This window comes from Photinus pyralis, unplaced genomic scaffold (genome assembly GCF_008802855.1).
Source record: "Photinus pyralis isolate 1611_PpyrPB1 unplaced genomic scaffold, Ppyr1.3 Ppyr1.4_LG2, whole genome shotgun sequence".
NCBI lineage: Eukaryota > Metazoa > Arthropoda > Insecta > Coleoptera > Lampyridae > Photinus > Photinus pyralis.
In genome coordinates, this window is record NW_022170403.1 from 45869166 (window position 1) to 45885517 (window position 16352).

Sequence of the window (16352 nt, forward strand, 5' to 3'; positions counted from 1 at the left end):
TAAAATACAGTATTGTGCAACAAATAGAAAGTGGCCGACACTTGGCTTCTATAAATTTATATGCAATGAAACCGTTATGGAGAAATTCTGTACACTGTCAACCCACTATATCTGCCATTTATGTTAAACAACTTTCAGTGAAACTTTACTCATAACTGGTTGCTTTTTTATGTGTATTTCATTATGAAAATTATGGGAACACTTTCAATAAACGCACCCATTTGAGACGAGCTTTGCATAACATTTCAGATACGAGTTTTTTAAGATCAATCCTTGAGTATACCTTTTCTGAATAGAAATTTTTATTTGAAAAATTCTCCATGTGCAAATATTCTTACTGCGCATATTTGTGGGGTTGAACCTGGGCGAAATGTTCAGAGGCGAATTTTCCGGTAGCTAATTTCGAGAAGTTCGAGTGTGAATCTTCTGGGACGTATATCGCGGAGAAGAATTTTTTGGAGCAAGTATACCGCAAGCTAATCTTTCAGTTGTGAACTTTCGGTGAGGGAGTTGGATTTTCGGGGGCGAATTCACCCGGGCGAATTTTTTAATGTGATATAAAAAATTGCAAATTTAGTTGGAAGGAAGATTTTTGCTGGAAAATATATCTTTGTTGTGGGATTCATCATCTCTTCAGTTTTGTCCAAAATTGTATACCTAGTGATTCTGCTGGGCGCCCTCTGCCATTCCATTTTACTAGGATACCGCCGATTTGGCCAATCATGGCTTTTGCGGACAATACAATCTATTAAAGTATAACTTCAATTACAACCCACTTCGCTTTCGCAATATTGTGTGATAAGGTGATCTACAATTCATTCTAATGGGCGTAGGTACAATTCACCTGTTAAATTCTCTGCTGAGAATATCAACCCAATAACCTTGTTACCATGAGAACTTGCTCCAACATTGAATTTTACGCAAAAAAAATTAGAACAGCTGGGTTTTATAATTAGTCTAGTATTTGCAGATGTGCTTGTTGACCATTTAGACAATAACTACACTCGTCTATAAAGCAGAAAACCTAAGGGCTTGGCAGAGATAGGAATTTCCTTAGATCAGTTTCGAGCATTCGGCCGGCTACTCCTAATTAGGTTTTCCTGCAGTTTTCCTAATTCGTAAGGTAAATACCGGAGTAGTATAAAAACAATTTAAGACCTTTTGCACCGGCACCTCTAAAAAGAATTATGCGGATTACTCTGTAATTGGGCGTAAGCCCGTTGATAGTAAATAAATAAATAAAATTAATAATTACGAGGTGATAAATTCTTGACAGAGCAACTTCCGAGCTCAAATGAGCTATTAAAAAAAACGTTTTTGAGAGTTTGCTTTATCCCTAATGTGCACTGCCAAAATTTTAATGAAATCAAAATAACCGTTTTGCGGAAAAAAATGTTTTAGTTTTTCAATGTTGACATTTTTTCCCCCGTTTTTTTTTGTAATAAAACATGGCATAATTTTTGTACGTTGTACAGAGAAAAATAAAAAGTTCGATGCTCTTGCGACTCTTCAAAATTTTATTCCTAAAATCTGGCCCGTTATTTCACGTTTCCGTATGCCTAACATACATATCCAAAATTAGAACCAAATCCGTCGAGCCGTTATCTCGGAAAATTGACAAACGTACGTACGCACATATACATATACTGATGAAAAAATTTATTCTTTAAAAGTTGCTTAAAATGATCTAACACGTTAACATTTAATGAAATTTTAACATGTCCAAAAAACGGTCATCGCCACCTACCTCACGGTAGGAAGCTAATAATAATAATATGCCTTTATTTTATTTTTGGTCTTTTTAAGTGGGCGGAATTTCAGCCAAAGGCTACTCTACCAACCTGACCCACTATACATTTACAAATATTCATTCCCGAACCAGAGATACTAAAGTGCTGCAGTCGAGCTTCCACGCCACTGCGCCATACAGACCTTTAATAACTGAAGTAGATAACAAATATGATATGTTTTTCTTTGTGACATTAATTCCCTGAATTCAATCCTCCGATCGTAATTACTCCGGCCAGTGATCAAGTTCATTTTTGAAACAGTATCTGTAGTAAAACATCTTTGGCATATCTTAAGATAAGAATTAATAAGAAAGTTGACATAACGCATGCGCAAAGCCAAATTTTGAAATTAGTGTTAGATATTTTTTTATTCCAAGTGCATAGGTATGTATCAAATTTTATTTAAATGCTTTCATAAATAAAAAAGTTTACAATATACGGTTCAGAAATAGCAGAGATGGCAAAAAGTCACAGAACAGACATGTTGAATCGATTAGACTCAACTTTTGGCATTGCGTATTACATGACTAAAGCTATACACATATTGAATATCATTCAATTCGGTTCATAACCAGCGGAGATGTCGCAAGGGCCTTCCGCATTTTTTGGGCTACATTGCCAATTCACGAACTCCGATCTACAAATTTGATCAAGAATCTACCTGCAAAATGTCATCATAATCGGTCGATCCTTTTTTGAGATATCCTCGGGTAAACGGACAGAAACCGCACGAGAAGCGGGTTAATGAAGTTGAAATGAGCATGCGCAGACACAGACATCTTTATTATTTCTTCTCGACCACCTACCCATGTGGTGAGGTCTCGGACGGACAGACAGTCGAACAGAATTTACTCTGGTATATTCACAGTAAAACGATTTTAGAATTGTGACTATTAAGGCGTAATTAATTTCGCATTGTGTTTGTGTTTATTTTTTAATTATTCCTGACCACACAAGCGGATTTGGATTGTTAGTCATTTCTGTACAGGAAATTGTTATACGATAGAATTCATAATAGTAGTGGCTTGGAGTGCGAGAGTAAATCCTTCACCCACAAAAAAGGAGTTTTGCGATTTATAAATTACGCCCTTTCAAGTGGCACGCACAAGAAAAACTAAAAGCAGTAAAATCAATGTAGAAAGTGGTTTCCGCTTTCCCTTAGCACTTGTACGAGAGATTAAACCTTGTAAGCAAATTTTGCTGATTATTATAAGCGAGCTTGTTGCTGGGGCAATTTTATGACCGACTGATCTGAGAGCATCAGAAATGAGAGCCCTTGAAGCGTCTTCTCATACTTCACAAAAATAATTCGGTTATGAAAAATTAACTCACGAACCGGTATTGGAGTATGAAAATTAAATTAAGCTTACATTATCATGGAACTCACTTTTAAACTTTGAGCGGAAGCATTTTTAGTCTAATTCGGATCACTTTTAGTAGAATACTGGATAGATAAAGTTCCATTTCTGTAGGCATTTTTGAAAAGGAAAATTAGTTTTGACATGAACATTTGAATTACAAAACTATTAAATGTAACAAAATCGATAGACAATTCACGTTTACATAAATGTTTCCCGTTACAATTTCATTCTTGTAATAAAAGCGCAGTCCTGATGTCATGCCCAATTTCCGCCGCTGAATGAAATATCGTAAAACAATTACTGCGACAGAACGTAGTTTTCCTTTTTTCCAACGATATCAATTATCATATTTATTGCAATAAATTGAACTCACAATTGAAAATTTAAAACGATTTAGTAAATTTGTTCTAATAATGAAGGTTCGTTTACTTACCCCAACCCAACCGTTCTGGTTCGCCAAAGATCAAATTTAAATTAAACTCGATCTACCCGCTCCCTGAAGAGAAATGCGAAGATGTAATAACGTTACGTAAATATGGATCAAATTGTTGATTTTGGAAAATGCAGGCATCATTTAAAGACCATAAAAATCACATTATAGGTATCTTTTAGAGCACCATACAACAAGAAAAGCGGAAACCCATAATGCCTTTACAATGAGTTTTAAAAGTGAGTCTCTCGCACGTGTGGATCATAAAAATACAATTTTAAACGAAGCTCTTTGTCAAAGAATGCCTATGAAAGTACTTGGTATTATTGGCCATCCACGGACTATATTGAATTGAATTCTAAGGTATTCGCGATTCTGCAAACAATTTATTTTTTATCACGCTGCCATGTCGAAAGTTGCTGTATTTTTATTTATTACCGCTCGCCTTATACAGAATGATACGATTCACGCAAACCTTAGAGAAAACCAATTACCTACAAAACAGTTCAATTCTCTTTCGCTTGTAACCGTCCAAATGCGACAGGTAGGTTTTTCATCACGCATATCAAAAGGTAACTGAAATCTGTCAGCTATTTTTTTTATATCTTTCGTTAAATTTATTTGCCAGATATACGTTGCAAGAACGTATCAAGATCTTCATTGTAAAATATACCAATATTTCTGTCACCCCACGTTGGGCGCTAAATAAATAATGCTACCTGCAATGGCGTGCGGTCAACTACACCGCCCACAAAACACCTCTCCAACTAGCTCAAACAAATCAAAATTGAAACTTGGAATTTTTATAATCTCTCTTGGTACACTTCCGGCATCTTCTAAAAAGACTAGTAGACTCAGGGACCTCGGTTAACTTCCGAAAAATCCAAAGAATTTACTGCGCAAGAACACTCTATCCGGGTCGCACAATAGGTTCGAATAAGCACATAATTAATTGATTAACAATGACAAAAATGTATTTCTAAAAGAAAGAGAAGCTTATAAAGCTTGTTTGGACATAATACCCCTCACGGATCTTTTTCTTTTAATATATAAGCTGGTCGTGAATGGTTGGCGATATTCAGACACACTTATCAAAGACACACAAAAACACTCGCTGACAGCTTCAGGAAACTTCACTTTGTCTTTAAAGAAACTGGACCCAATAACTCGAACAGCTTGATAAACAAGATGAAAACAATTCTCAGCGTCTGCTCTGATGTTAAAAACTTTCACTAAGGAGACAACTGCTATGTTGACTCCCACTCGTTCTTACTCGTTCAAACCGTTAAAAAAACTTTCCACAAACTTTTACAATGTCACTATACGATATACAATAATGAAATCTTTTATTAAGACTGAATAACTTCTTTAGCACACTTTATTTCGAAACTGATGAAGTGCGTCTTCAAGAAAATTAAACGTATCAAACGCCCGTAAGCGTAAAAATTTACACGTTTCTTTCACCGTAGCAAACTAACAATAGTAGCCTCCTTTTTACCCTGTCTCACGTATTTAAAGGTAGTAGGTACATTAACTGTTTGGATGTTTTCATACAGTAATGTTTTCACCCGGATTTTCTAAAAAACGGCAAAGATACCAGAAGAATGAAAACGAGTTTTGGTACATTGAGATACATTGAACTTTGAAGGACGTCCATTCGGAGATCTACTCGAAACTTTGTTGTTTCAGCACCAGATTTTTTTACAACGAATTTTGGTACATTGGGGTAGATTGAATTCTGGAGGAGTTGCATTCAAAATTTCTGGTGAAGTGTACGTGATCAATGGGAACAGGATTTAGAGAAAAGGCCACGGGTACAATTCATACCGGTTTTGGTGCATTGAAGTAAATTGAATTCTGTGAAATCGATGAGAGTGTATTGGAAATTTATCTGGTGCTGTCCTGAAGTTGGCGGTAATTTTTTGGAACCAGAAATAGCAAAGTCACGCAATGGAAACAAATTTTGGCACAGCGAGGTAGGTACATTGAATTGAGAGTCAGATACATTCCGTCAGTTTCGAACGGCCTAATCTTAAATGGACGCATGAAAGAGCTACAAAGGAGTAGTAGATGATGGATAAATAGGCGAGGCAAAGAGGAGAAGAAGGTGTATGGGAGTGACGATAATGTGAAAAAGGTTTGGACAAAAGAGATGACAAAAGGGAGAGGTACGAAAGCAGAGGATTTAGAAGGTATTATTCGAAATCAACTAGGCGCGGGGAAAGTTCCAAGGAAGAAAAAAGGTAGCGTGACGTAGACGAACGAGGCGTGAAGAACAGAAGAAAGGCATAAACATCTGGTGTGAAGGTCACGTGAAGGATTGAACGAGAAGTCACGTGACCACATTGTAATGAATTTTTTACAAAGCAAACATCAATACTACAGTTTGTATGTAACATATTAACACAAAATTGCACAAAATACAATGTTTTATAAGCCCTGGAGGATGAATGATGTGGCAAACGGTACAAGAGTATAAACGCGATGGGTACCTACATAATTCAATTATTTTGTATATTAAGCCCATACTGCAGTATTCAAAGGGATAACGTTGCTTGTTAAGCGAATATATTTCGCTGAATAAGTGAGTACATCATCAAAAAGCATTGGCCTTACAAAGGAAAATAACTAAGTTCTCATTTATTAATTCCCTTTCGTTTCAATTTGCATGTTTTCATACAGAACGAGAACTACCAGTAATTTAGTTACATACTTCCATTTTAAATTGTAGTTAAAAAGTTATTATTTAAATGATGTCCTCCTTTGATAAAATCTAGTAATTTGATTTTTTCGGTATAGGGCTCCATGTAATTTAATTTTCTAAAACGGTATCCAATCTCTTTCTACCTTTGCGAAATTGAACAAAAAAATTCCTTTGCGTTCGTAAAGGTGACATATCAAACCCCCGAAACGGGATAAGAAGCTTAAAAGCAGCGTCGTGTCAAGTTAACAATCCGAACTCATCCGTCTTTGTTTACACAAATATCTCCAGAGCCACTTTGGTTTTGTTTTCTACATTCTTGTTACGTTCTTCTTCGAAAAATTTACGAGCATAGACCAGTCCGATGTCTAGAATTGGCAAAAAATCACAAACTGCGATTTGCGTTTGTATTTTCTTAACACTTCCTAATTTCTTTTCAGGGGATTCTCAGTTGTCGCGCCTGAGTTGGCGGTGCCTGGGAAAACAACTGCGGTTTTCGTCACGCTACATGGACCGACAAGTGTACGTCCGTTAAACGTAACGTTAAGATTGTCGCAGGATTCGAGTGATGAAGACAGCTTTCGACAGCCTATTGAAACCACTCAAGAAATTAAAGGTAAGCGACGATTTTAAGTTAAAACGTTATGGGGGTGGCGGTAGGTTTTAAAAGTTGCTGAATGTGCTGTTAGTGGTCCAGTGGACCAATTTATCTCAAACGTCGCGGTGAACTGACGCGATTACATCGCTGTCACAGCTTTAGAAACCGGGATCAAGCAGATTTAAAGATGTACAAGTTTTTCAGTGAAAGCAAGAAAGTTTGTATGTTTATTACAAATTTGGGATTGAGTTCCTAAAGAGTATTAGGTGCTATTTGAGTTACACTTGTGTTTAGTTTTTTTCCTATGTTTGTGTTTAATTGTATCCTTTACTGTCATTATTTTGCGGTTTTAGAACTCCTTTACCGCCTTGAATCTAATGTTAACAGAATCTTTCAGTTGCTTATCTTTCTATAATTATTAATTTTTGATTGTGCTGCACTAATCTAAGGTGTGTGAACTTTAATAACAATTCATACACATACAGCGCAAGTACCATGCGATCAAAAATGAGTTGCTGTCGAGTCACCTTTGGAATTTTTGTTTACATGGGAAATCGTACTTAACTTAAACTTCCAAAGGCGACTCGACAGCAAATCATTTTTGATCGCCCGTTAACTGTCACATTTTAATTGTAGAAGACTCAATGTGCATAGTAGGGCGCGAGTCACTTGTTATTATGTACGCTATGATAAAAAATTAATGCAATTTTTAGCCGGTTCGACGAGTCAATACAAACACTGGTTATGTGATTCAATTGCATTATGGCCGCCATTGTATCGCTTCATAAGGAAAGGGAACCGAACTAACATGCGAGAAAGTAAAGTGCGTTAAGATAAGAAACGAGTGCTCAAGCAGATAATGCTACAGTGTTGCCGGTTCTAAAAACTGTCGTCACGGACGATGAGAGACGGTCTGCTGTACCTTCACGTATGTATAAAAAAAGAGTGAACGCATGGGTTTCGTTGGGATCGTTTCATCATTCGAACTCGGCGAGTACATAAGTAAAAATTGGGTGGGCGAAAGGCATTCTTAGCCAGACTTTCGGGGCGAATCTATTCAGATCGAGCGCTATATTTTTCGATCCCTTATTGAATTCTTGGCCAAGCATTCGGAGCCAATCTATGTCGGAAAGTTGTGGCACCAGCTTCGACGAAATGATTGTCGGGGTGCTTTTTAAAATTCTGACAAGTTGCCATTACAACTAAGTTAATAATAAGTGGCAGTTTTATGCAAAAAGGGGAACTTAATTGCGTAGCGGAGACGACTGATATAATTTTCAACCGTAATTGGTGCGAAGTGTAATTTGTTAAACCGTAATCGAACAAATTCGTCATAATATTATCGGATTAACGTGCTATCATTTAAACAAAGGCGTTGAAGTTAAAGGTGCAAAACGTCCATTGCGGATGATTTGGAGCAGAAAGGCAATTAAAAAATTATCAAAGTCCTCGTTTGAGATCGAAGGGACTTCAGCGCATTTTTGTGTGGCAGATTCTATTAGCCACTTTAGACTCAACCATCAATAACAGATCTTGTCGAAGGCTACTACATTCACTAACCGCTTCCCACTTTCCGCGTGCACCCGCAATTCCCTTTTAACGTTTTTACCATCAGTAAGATCGTGTCGGGGGCTACCACATTCCCTTTGACGGAACCCACTTCCGACGTTCCGTTCACCCGCAATTCGCGTTTGAAGATTTGACTCCACCATCAGTGAGATCGTGTCGCGGGCTACCACATTCTCTTTTACGGTACCCACTTCCGACGTCCCGTTCACCCACAATTCGCGTTTGAAGATTTGACTCCACCATCAGGAAGATCGTGTCGGGGGCTACCACATTCCCTTTGACGGTACCCACTTCCGACGTCCCATTCACCCGCAATTCGCGTTTGAAGATTTGACTCCACCATCAGTAAGATCGTGTCGCGGGCTACCACATTCTCTTTGACGGTACCCACTTCCGACGTCCCGTTCACCCGCAATTCGCGTTTGAAGATTTGACTCCACCATCAGGAAGATCGTGTCGGGGGCTACCACATTCCCTTTGGCGGTACCCACTTCCGACGTCCCATTCACCCGCAATTCGCGTTTGAAGATTTAACTACACCATCAGTAAGATCGTGTCGCGGGCTACCACATTCCCTTTGACGGTACCCACTTCCGACGTCCCGTTCACCCGCAATTCACTTCTATTGGCGACACGAGAAAGAGAGACAGCGATTCGAGATTTACGAAACGTTAAACCGCGTGAGTTCGCAACGGAAGGTAAAAGGCGCCCGAAGTTGACTAGTTCTCGAAGGCGCGCGCGCGCCTCGCAAAAGGTCGTTAATTTCGCCCCTAGGACAAAAAACAAAATTCCGCCACGCAGGAGTTGTGCGCGTTTACAACATCTTTCCGACGACACAAATTTGAAAAGAATCGGACCAAAACTGTAGTAGAAGATAGGAAAAAACTGAAAAACCTTCACGTTAGTATACTACGCTCGAGGATGACGCCCAGATGTCGCCAACCCCACATAATGTAGCCATGTCCCTAAGGTTGACAAATTTCACGGCCCTGTAGATACACGTACACCCGTTGCCTTTCTACAAGAGTTCTTCTACGCGCCCACATTTGCTGCCAGCCAACCAGCCAGCCAGCCAAAGATTAAAAGCTACTTTTCACAAATAAATTTGCAAAAATGCGCTAAAAACAAGTTTGTTAATCAAAACTATCCACATCTGTTGTGTATACGAGGGTTTATTAAATCTCTAATTAAACGGCAACCGATAAAAAGTTCAAAGACAATTAATTTCTGCTTTTGTTGGCTGCAAAACCCTAAGTTATAAGGGTAATTTCGGATATTTCCATACTGCGGAATATTGGTAAATTATTCCGAATGTCAACTATTAAAGTTCGAGAAACCTGAAGCACCGTTTGTTCCGGATCCAAATTGTCATACATCAAGATTCATTTTTAACGAGTAACCAAATTTTACCCGGCAAAATGTCCGATTGTATTGTACAAGGTGTTCCAACATCCAATTTTACAAATTGCTGATATCCTTCCAAAGGAGAAAACCAAACTGTCGGTTGAAAAAAATTTTCACTCATCGATAAATATAAGTTATTTTGGATTGCATTATGTAACCATAGGAGTCGATTTTTTTGGGAAGTTTTCATAAAGGATTTATGTTTAAAGTCATTTTAACATTCCTGAAGGAGTGGACTCAAGTGCCTTAAAGGATCTTACAAAAAAATACTATAGTCTTTGAGATCCTCAACTTGATATTGATTTAGTCGTTTAATTTGAGCATCTCTATGTTTCTCCAAAGGTATTCCCAAGTCTCCGTGGTTGACACGTAGTTTAAGAGTGTTTGTAAATCAAACCTTGAAGAGCCATTAAGTTAGCTGTCATGGATCCTTTAACTGTCTGTAAGAGCTTTAATAGTCAATTACAGTCTCAAAAAATCTCCAAGAGCCTTCAAAGCGTTATAAAAACTGGAGCCTCTCCTAGGAAGCACGATGTAGGTACCTAATACTACCTTTACCCATCTCTTTCGTCACGATGCCCTTGCAACATTTGTTTACGGGCGATGCCATTCCAGTTTCGAGTTTCTAAATGGGCGGGTTATAAGGCAGTAGTAGGTATGCTATTTTATCGATGTTTACTTTGTTGGTATATTATTAAAAGGAAAGGGGCTCTATACACATAAACATTTAAAGGCCGCATGCCATACATTAAAAATCTACGCTATATATAACGCTAGAATCAAGATCAATTTATATTATTTTATGTTTATTTTTCAATCATGCCATATTTAATTTCTGTAATTGTTCTGTAATTGGATGTATTAATAGTATATTAAAATACAAGTTACAGAAGGCGCTTATTCTTGCACGAGTGTTCGAACGGACGAGTGCCAGAAGTGCCTTCTGTAACGAGTGTTTTATGCTATTTTTTCTACTTCACTCATTTTACCTCCTTTTATGCTTATTTTAAATAGTAAAATGTCTTATTTGGGAATTTTCATTTTTTGAAGTTGGCATTACTTGTTACAAACAAATTGTAAACTTCAAAATTGAATTTGAAGTAAAAAGTGTTGCAGGGCGAATTGAATAATTTTCCTCGCAAAATGAGCGACGAAGGATTTGAAATCAACCTTACTCCGCCAGAGGTGCGAGAATTAGCAAAAAAATGCAGAAGTAAATTTATTACCAGATAAATCCCGCAAAGTTTACGAATAGAGGTATAAAGTGTTGCAAGACTGGTGCACAGAACAAAAAGTACAAACAATTTCTGAAAATGTTTACGTAACTTTCTAGAAATACCAGGATGTTCACGTATCCTTGATAAGGTTAACACACAATTTAGTGCAAATCAGGTCAAGGAGATTCGAAGAGAAACAGTTACAGGAGGTAACAATTTCGTCGCAACAAATATTCCAGGTGTTAACGTTATGGCCCAAACGCATTGAACAGTTGCCATAAATGTGTATAATAATTGTAGATTTGATAGTAAAAATTAAAATTATGTTTCTTTCACATGTACCGTTTACCTTATTTTGACATTTTTGTCATTTTGTAGGTGTGTGCATTTAGCGCGCGAAAGTGTTTACCTAATGTCATTAATCAGTAAGTACGAACTTCGAAGCGCAAAACAGCCCTACTTCATTTCCATTTAAGTTGTTTCATTTCGATACGCGTTTGCGTGTCGAAATAGGTTCATTTCGAACGTGAAGTAGAAAAACATCTGTTGAACATCATTATTATTATGGTCGGTGTTTCTTGTGAGAACTCAGGTCTAGCCTGGTTAACTAATCGCACGGATTAAAATTATATAACAGCGAAATAATTAAAGATATGGGTATATCATGTATAACGCAAGTTTGATACGCCACTGGAATACAGCACGCCAGCTGTGGTGATCAAAAATATTTTACAAATATGGCGACAATAAATGTAAACAATTTTGCTCTAAGACTTTTTCGTATCTTTTATGGTATAGAAATTAGGATCCGGGGGGTTTACGTGCTACACCCTGTATAATTATTAACACAACCTTAAATATGAATATGCCAATTTTAAACACAGAAACCTAATCTTACCCTTATTAACAAAAATTCTTTACTTTACTTTACTTTCGGTTTCTTTTAAAAATCTTGAAACATCCCTTTACTCAATATTTTCGTGTAGGTACCTACTACTAGTTGTACCCCACTCCTAAGTATTAGCACTCTCCGATTTTTAACGTAATATAATCACTAGTAAAATAATTAGTAACCGTGTTTCGTAAATGAAATTTTATACAAAGGGGGGTTGTTTGGGACGGGCACAATACTTCCGTACGTGCTTAATCTGGAGTCGATGCTTTATGGTGTATTTGATTCTCATTCCGCTCGCATGTTTCGGGTTTCGTATGTCGAATTAGCCAAAAGTCGAAAACGATAGCTTGTATGTAATTCGCGAAAATGAGGTGTACCGTCAAAAAAGCCCTTCTAAGAAAATATATAAGACATTTACAATAACTTCGGAGTTGCGCAGACCAAAAGCTGTTCTAGTTCGTATTTAATTATCAATTAATTCACCAACTTTGTACCCACAGAGGCTTCCAGGATTATTAAATTGTACGAGTAAATACAGATTTTGTAAATCTAATTATCTACTATTACGCACCTGTAAAAATTACAACTTGTTCAATGCGAGTTCGAAATTTACTGCTCTATTAATTTAATCGCGGTGCTTTACCCCCTTCCTTCAATAACTCTCAATTCCACGAATTATAATTTAACATAGATATTCTACGCTAGAAATTCGCTCGACGCGAATAAAACGAATGTTTTGTAATTTATTGGCTTTGTCGGTATTCAATTACAGCCTGTAGCGTACTCGGTTTCTGCTAAATTCTATTGACGAAAGCAGAAATTCTCGAGTGCAAATTGGTCCGTGATTAACGTAGCGTTAGTTTTTAGGTGGATTGCAAGTGAAACGAAATTGCCTCGTTAAATAGAGAAAATGGAACTACTTTGAGCTTTTTTCGTTTTTCGTAAAACAAGCTACACACTTTAAGGGTTACTTTTTGTTCACGTTTTAAGCACCATTGTCCTCAACTTTATATCCTTACATTGGCACACCTAACTACAAAAAAGCGATCTTGTTCGTTTTGTTTTCGAGAATGTGTATTTTCTAAGTTCTGTGGTACAACACTGTAGATGTAGGGCGTAGGTACCCTTCAGCATTACAGTCTTATTTTATTTAGGTGGTTTATCCACTGTTGAGATGTGAATGGAACTTATTTAATGTTCATGAGGGTTTTCTAACGTTTTTCTTTAGGATATTAATAGATATGTTACGTAATCAAGTCACTGTGGGGTTTAATCCCAATGTTAATTAGTTTAATCTTGTGGCCCTGCGTCCTCACATACAAAACGACCGGTTGGTAACTGTAACACCTGACAATCGCCCATTTCAGCAATTTCTAATATTTTATGGCGGTGGTATTTTTGTTAGTCAGCAGGTGCTTTGGGAAAGTTTTGGTTTTATACTTAGGAATTTATTTAATGCCGAGTGGGATTTTGTCGATAAATTGCGAATAAAGTAGTTTAGCACTTAGTTTCGCTATCTCGAGACTAATCCTTTTACACATAAGTTAAGGCCGTGTAGGGGTTTATTTAGAGTTAATGTATTAAATTATGTAACCTTTCACTTAATTGCAATGAATTGTGTCTTACATTTAATGAAAGTCAATATTTAGTGGTTAATATTGCGGTCACAGTAATATCGTAACCAATGGTTAAAGGGATACACAAACTGTGCAAGTAGATTAAAGAAATAAGAATTCATGGATTGATGTATGTACACCTATTATCTGATTTAGCCGATTTGCGATACATTTCCAAGCGAGTAGGACAGTGTTGCAAGGATGCATTTTTGACATTTACCAACTGCGGAACATTGGTAATTTATTAATGTGAATAACTCCAAGTTCAACTAATTGAATCAAAGTAACCCTGAAGCGTGGGTTGGTATGTACTGAATCAAATTGCGTCAACCATTTTCCGAAATTAATTCTCAACAAGTAACCCAATTCAATATCTAATGTAGGAAACTGTATCCTGCAAACGAAGATGAAAACGGACAAACGTATATAGGTACTAGGTAATAGTCCCAACTTTCTTTTGGAAAACATCCACAAATTGAATGGCAGAGGAAAACAAATTTTTTTTAATAATCTAAGGATTCAAAATGTTCCGTTCAGAACCTATAGTCACAAAACTCGCAAAAGTTGCGACTTTGCATATGCGTTTGGGTAAGTATTGTGGTGTAAACGACGCCATACAAACGTTATTTTGGCTTTAACAATAATAATTCGGACACCCTTCATGTGATACAATTTTAACTTTTAAGTGCAAATATGATGGTTTCAACACAAAGTTGGTTTATGTGACTTATTTGTGTCTCAGTGTTTGTTTTTCTTTTTAGAAATATTTGTAAATACGTAGGTCTTGTTCAAATAGTTTGCTTTGCAATTCAATTTAGATAAGGTGTTGGAAGTAAAGTAAGACACATCTTGTCTAATTTACGTGTTTTATTTGCTTGTTGCGATAAGAACTTTTATCGTTATACGAAATTTAGTGCTCTTTCTCTATAAAAAATGCAGGTATTACGAATTAGTGGGGAAGTTTGTCGCGTTCCGTCGTGGCCGGCATCTATGTAATCTAATTGTGATTGGCGATTTATTTTAAAATGCAAGGAATTTGTTTTATGGTGGAAGTGTTTTTTTTCCTTAAACACTGGAGACAACGAGAAGACAGGGCTTTTTTGCTCTTATTTTGCGACGGTTTGAGAGCGTACATATTTCTTTACGCCAAATTTTCGGGCGTTTAGCCTGTGCATGTGTAAATGTAATTCTCAGTATCAAAAGTTAAGCAATCTTAATTAATCTTAATGTAGTTCAGTGGTAGAGCGTTGGGCTACATAGCCGGGTGTTCGAACCTGGGCTAAAGTAAGAATTTTTCATCTGTGACAGAGATGGGAATATCTGTAGACGAGTTTCGAGCATTACGTTTACGAATTACGTTTTCCTGCGTATTCGTAGGTCAATACTGGAGTAGTATAGAACAACTTAAGACCTTCTGCAGTATAAACCTAGACCAATCTTAAACAAACATATGAAATCCCAACTGGAATATTTGCCTGACAATAAAATACTCAAGATCTTAAGAAATTTTCTTGATACTCTCCTGTGTTTAAGAACAATACTATCGAACAGTTTATGCATACTATTTTTCTTTAAAAAAAGATATGCAAATTATGTCACCGGAACCGCTTAAGTGGTTTTGAACATGCAGTTACCCCCCATAAAACTGCTATTGTATACTTATCACACATCAAATGTTTGTAAAAGAATGTCAACACTCCAAGATGCCATAAACGATTAATATTATGATCTCCATAAAATTTTACGTCTCAGCGTGTTCTGCGTGAAAATGACCAGCCTTTGAACATTCCGAAATAAAATTATATCTGCAATTCTTGGCCGGAGAATAAAAATGGTCTGGATAATGCGTCTGCAGATATCTATTCATTGTATATTAGTATTTTTTCTAAAATTTTGCACGTCTGGGTAATTTGATACTTCTTCTTCTTCTCGTCGACGACTCAAAAATTGCAGCCGATCTTCATTATCTAAGTTTTGGCACCTCAATTTACGGGTGCGCTTTCTTGGAAAGGATATATTGCAAACATTCCAAAATCAGGAACCGCATACATACCCAAAATCCTAAAATTTAGACGCGCAAGATGGGGAAAGTTTAGCAGAAATGAATACAAAGCAAGCACAAATAAGCACGTTAAATTGTTTACCCAAAATCGTCATGAAACCTTCATTTTCATGCCTACTTTATGTCAAGAAAGTGTTAGTTTCCATGACAGAGGCAGCACCGGCCGCACCTGTCACTTTACCGGCCGCACTTGGCACTTTACCTGCCGCACCTGCCACATTGTTAAATGTCTATAATGACTCCTGTCATCATTGACAGATTGGCATTAATCAAAAGTTGTTACAGATCATGTCTAATTTGTACCTACATCTTTTGAATGCCCCTCGTATAGCTTGAAATTGTTTGTCGTAAATAGGTAGACTGGTTTGCAAGATTATAGCGGGACCTTGGGGATATTGTAATCATTTGTGGGTTTTCGAAAGGACATTTTAATTTTGCTGTGCGCTTAGTACCGATTATGTCGAGTACCTATAGTATTTAATACGAAATTAAATTCGTTTTAATTATAAACAACGTCATAAGCCGTTTAAAATAAAAAAAAATCGGAAGGCAGGCCGCTGTTTGTGCGGTAAGTTGGTTCAAACCAAAACGAGGGGGGGTATTAATAATTCGAGGGTTTAATAATTTACGTTTTATTTTAGGCCTTTAAAGTTTGAAATAATTATTGCCTAATTCAGTTTGGGAAGCATCGGACGTGAATTCGCGGTTT

General features: G+C 37.0%; 1 protein-coding gene across 3 annotated transcripts in view; it reads left to right on the plus strand.

Annotated features, from left to right (window-relative positions):
* The window catches only part of LOC116162894 (C3 and PZP-like alpha-2-macroglobulin domain-containing protein 8), a 239325-nt gene that overhangs the window by 118940 nt on the left and 104033 nt on the right, over window positions 1-16352 (plus strand). For all 3 annotated transcript variants that reach the window (XM_031476652.1, XM_031476654.1, XM_031476653.1), the window contains exon 3: window positions 6723-6898. In XM_031476652.1, coding sequence (XP_031332512.1) covers window positions 6723-6898 — 176 coding nt within the window. The remainder of the gene's footprint in view (window positions 1-6722; window positions 6899-16352) is intronic.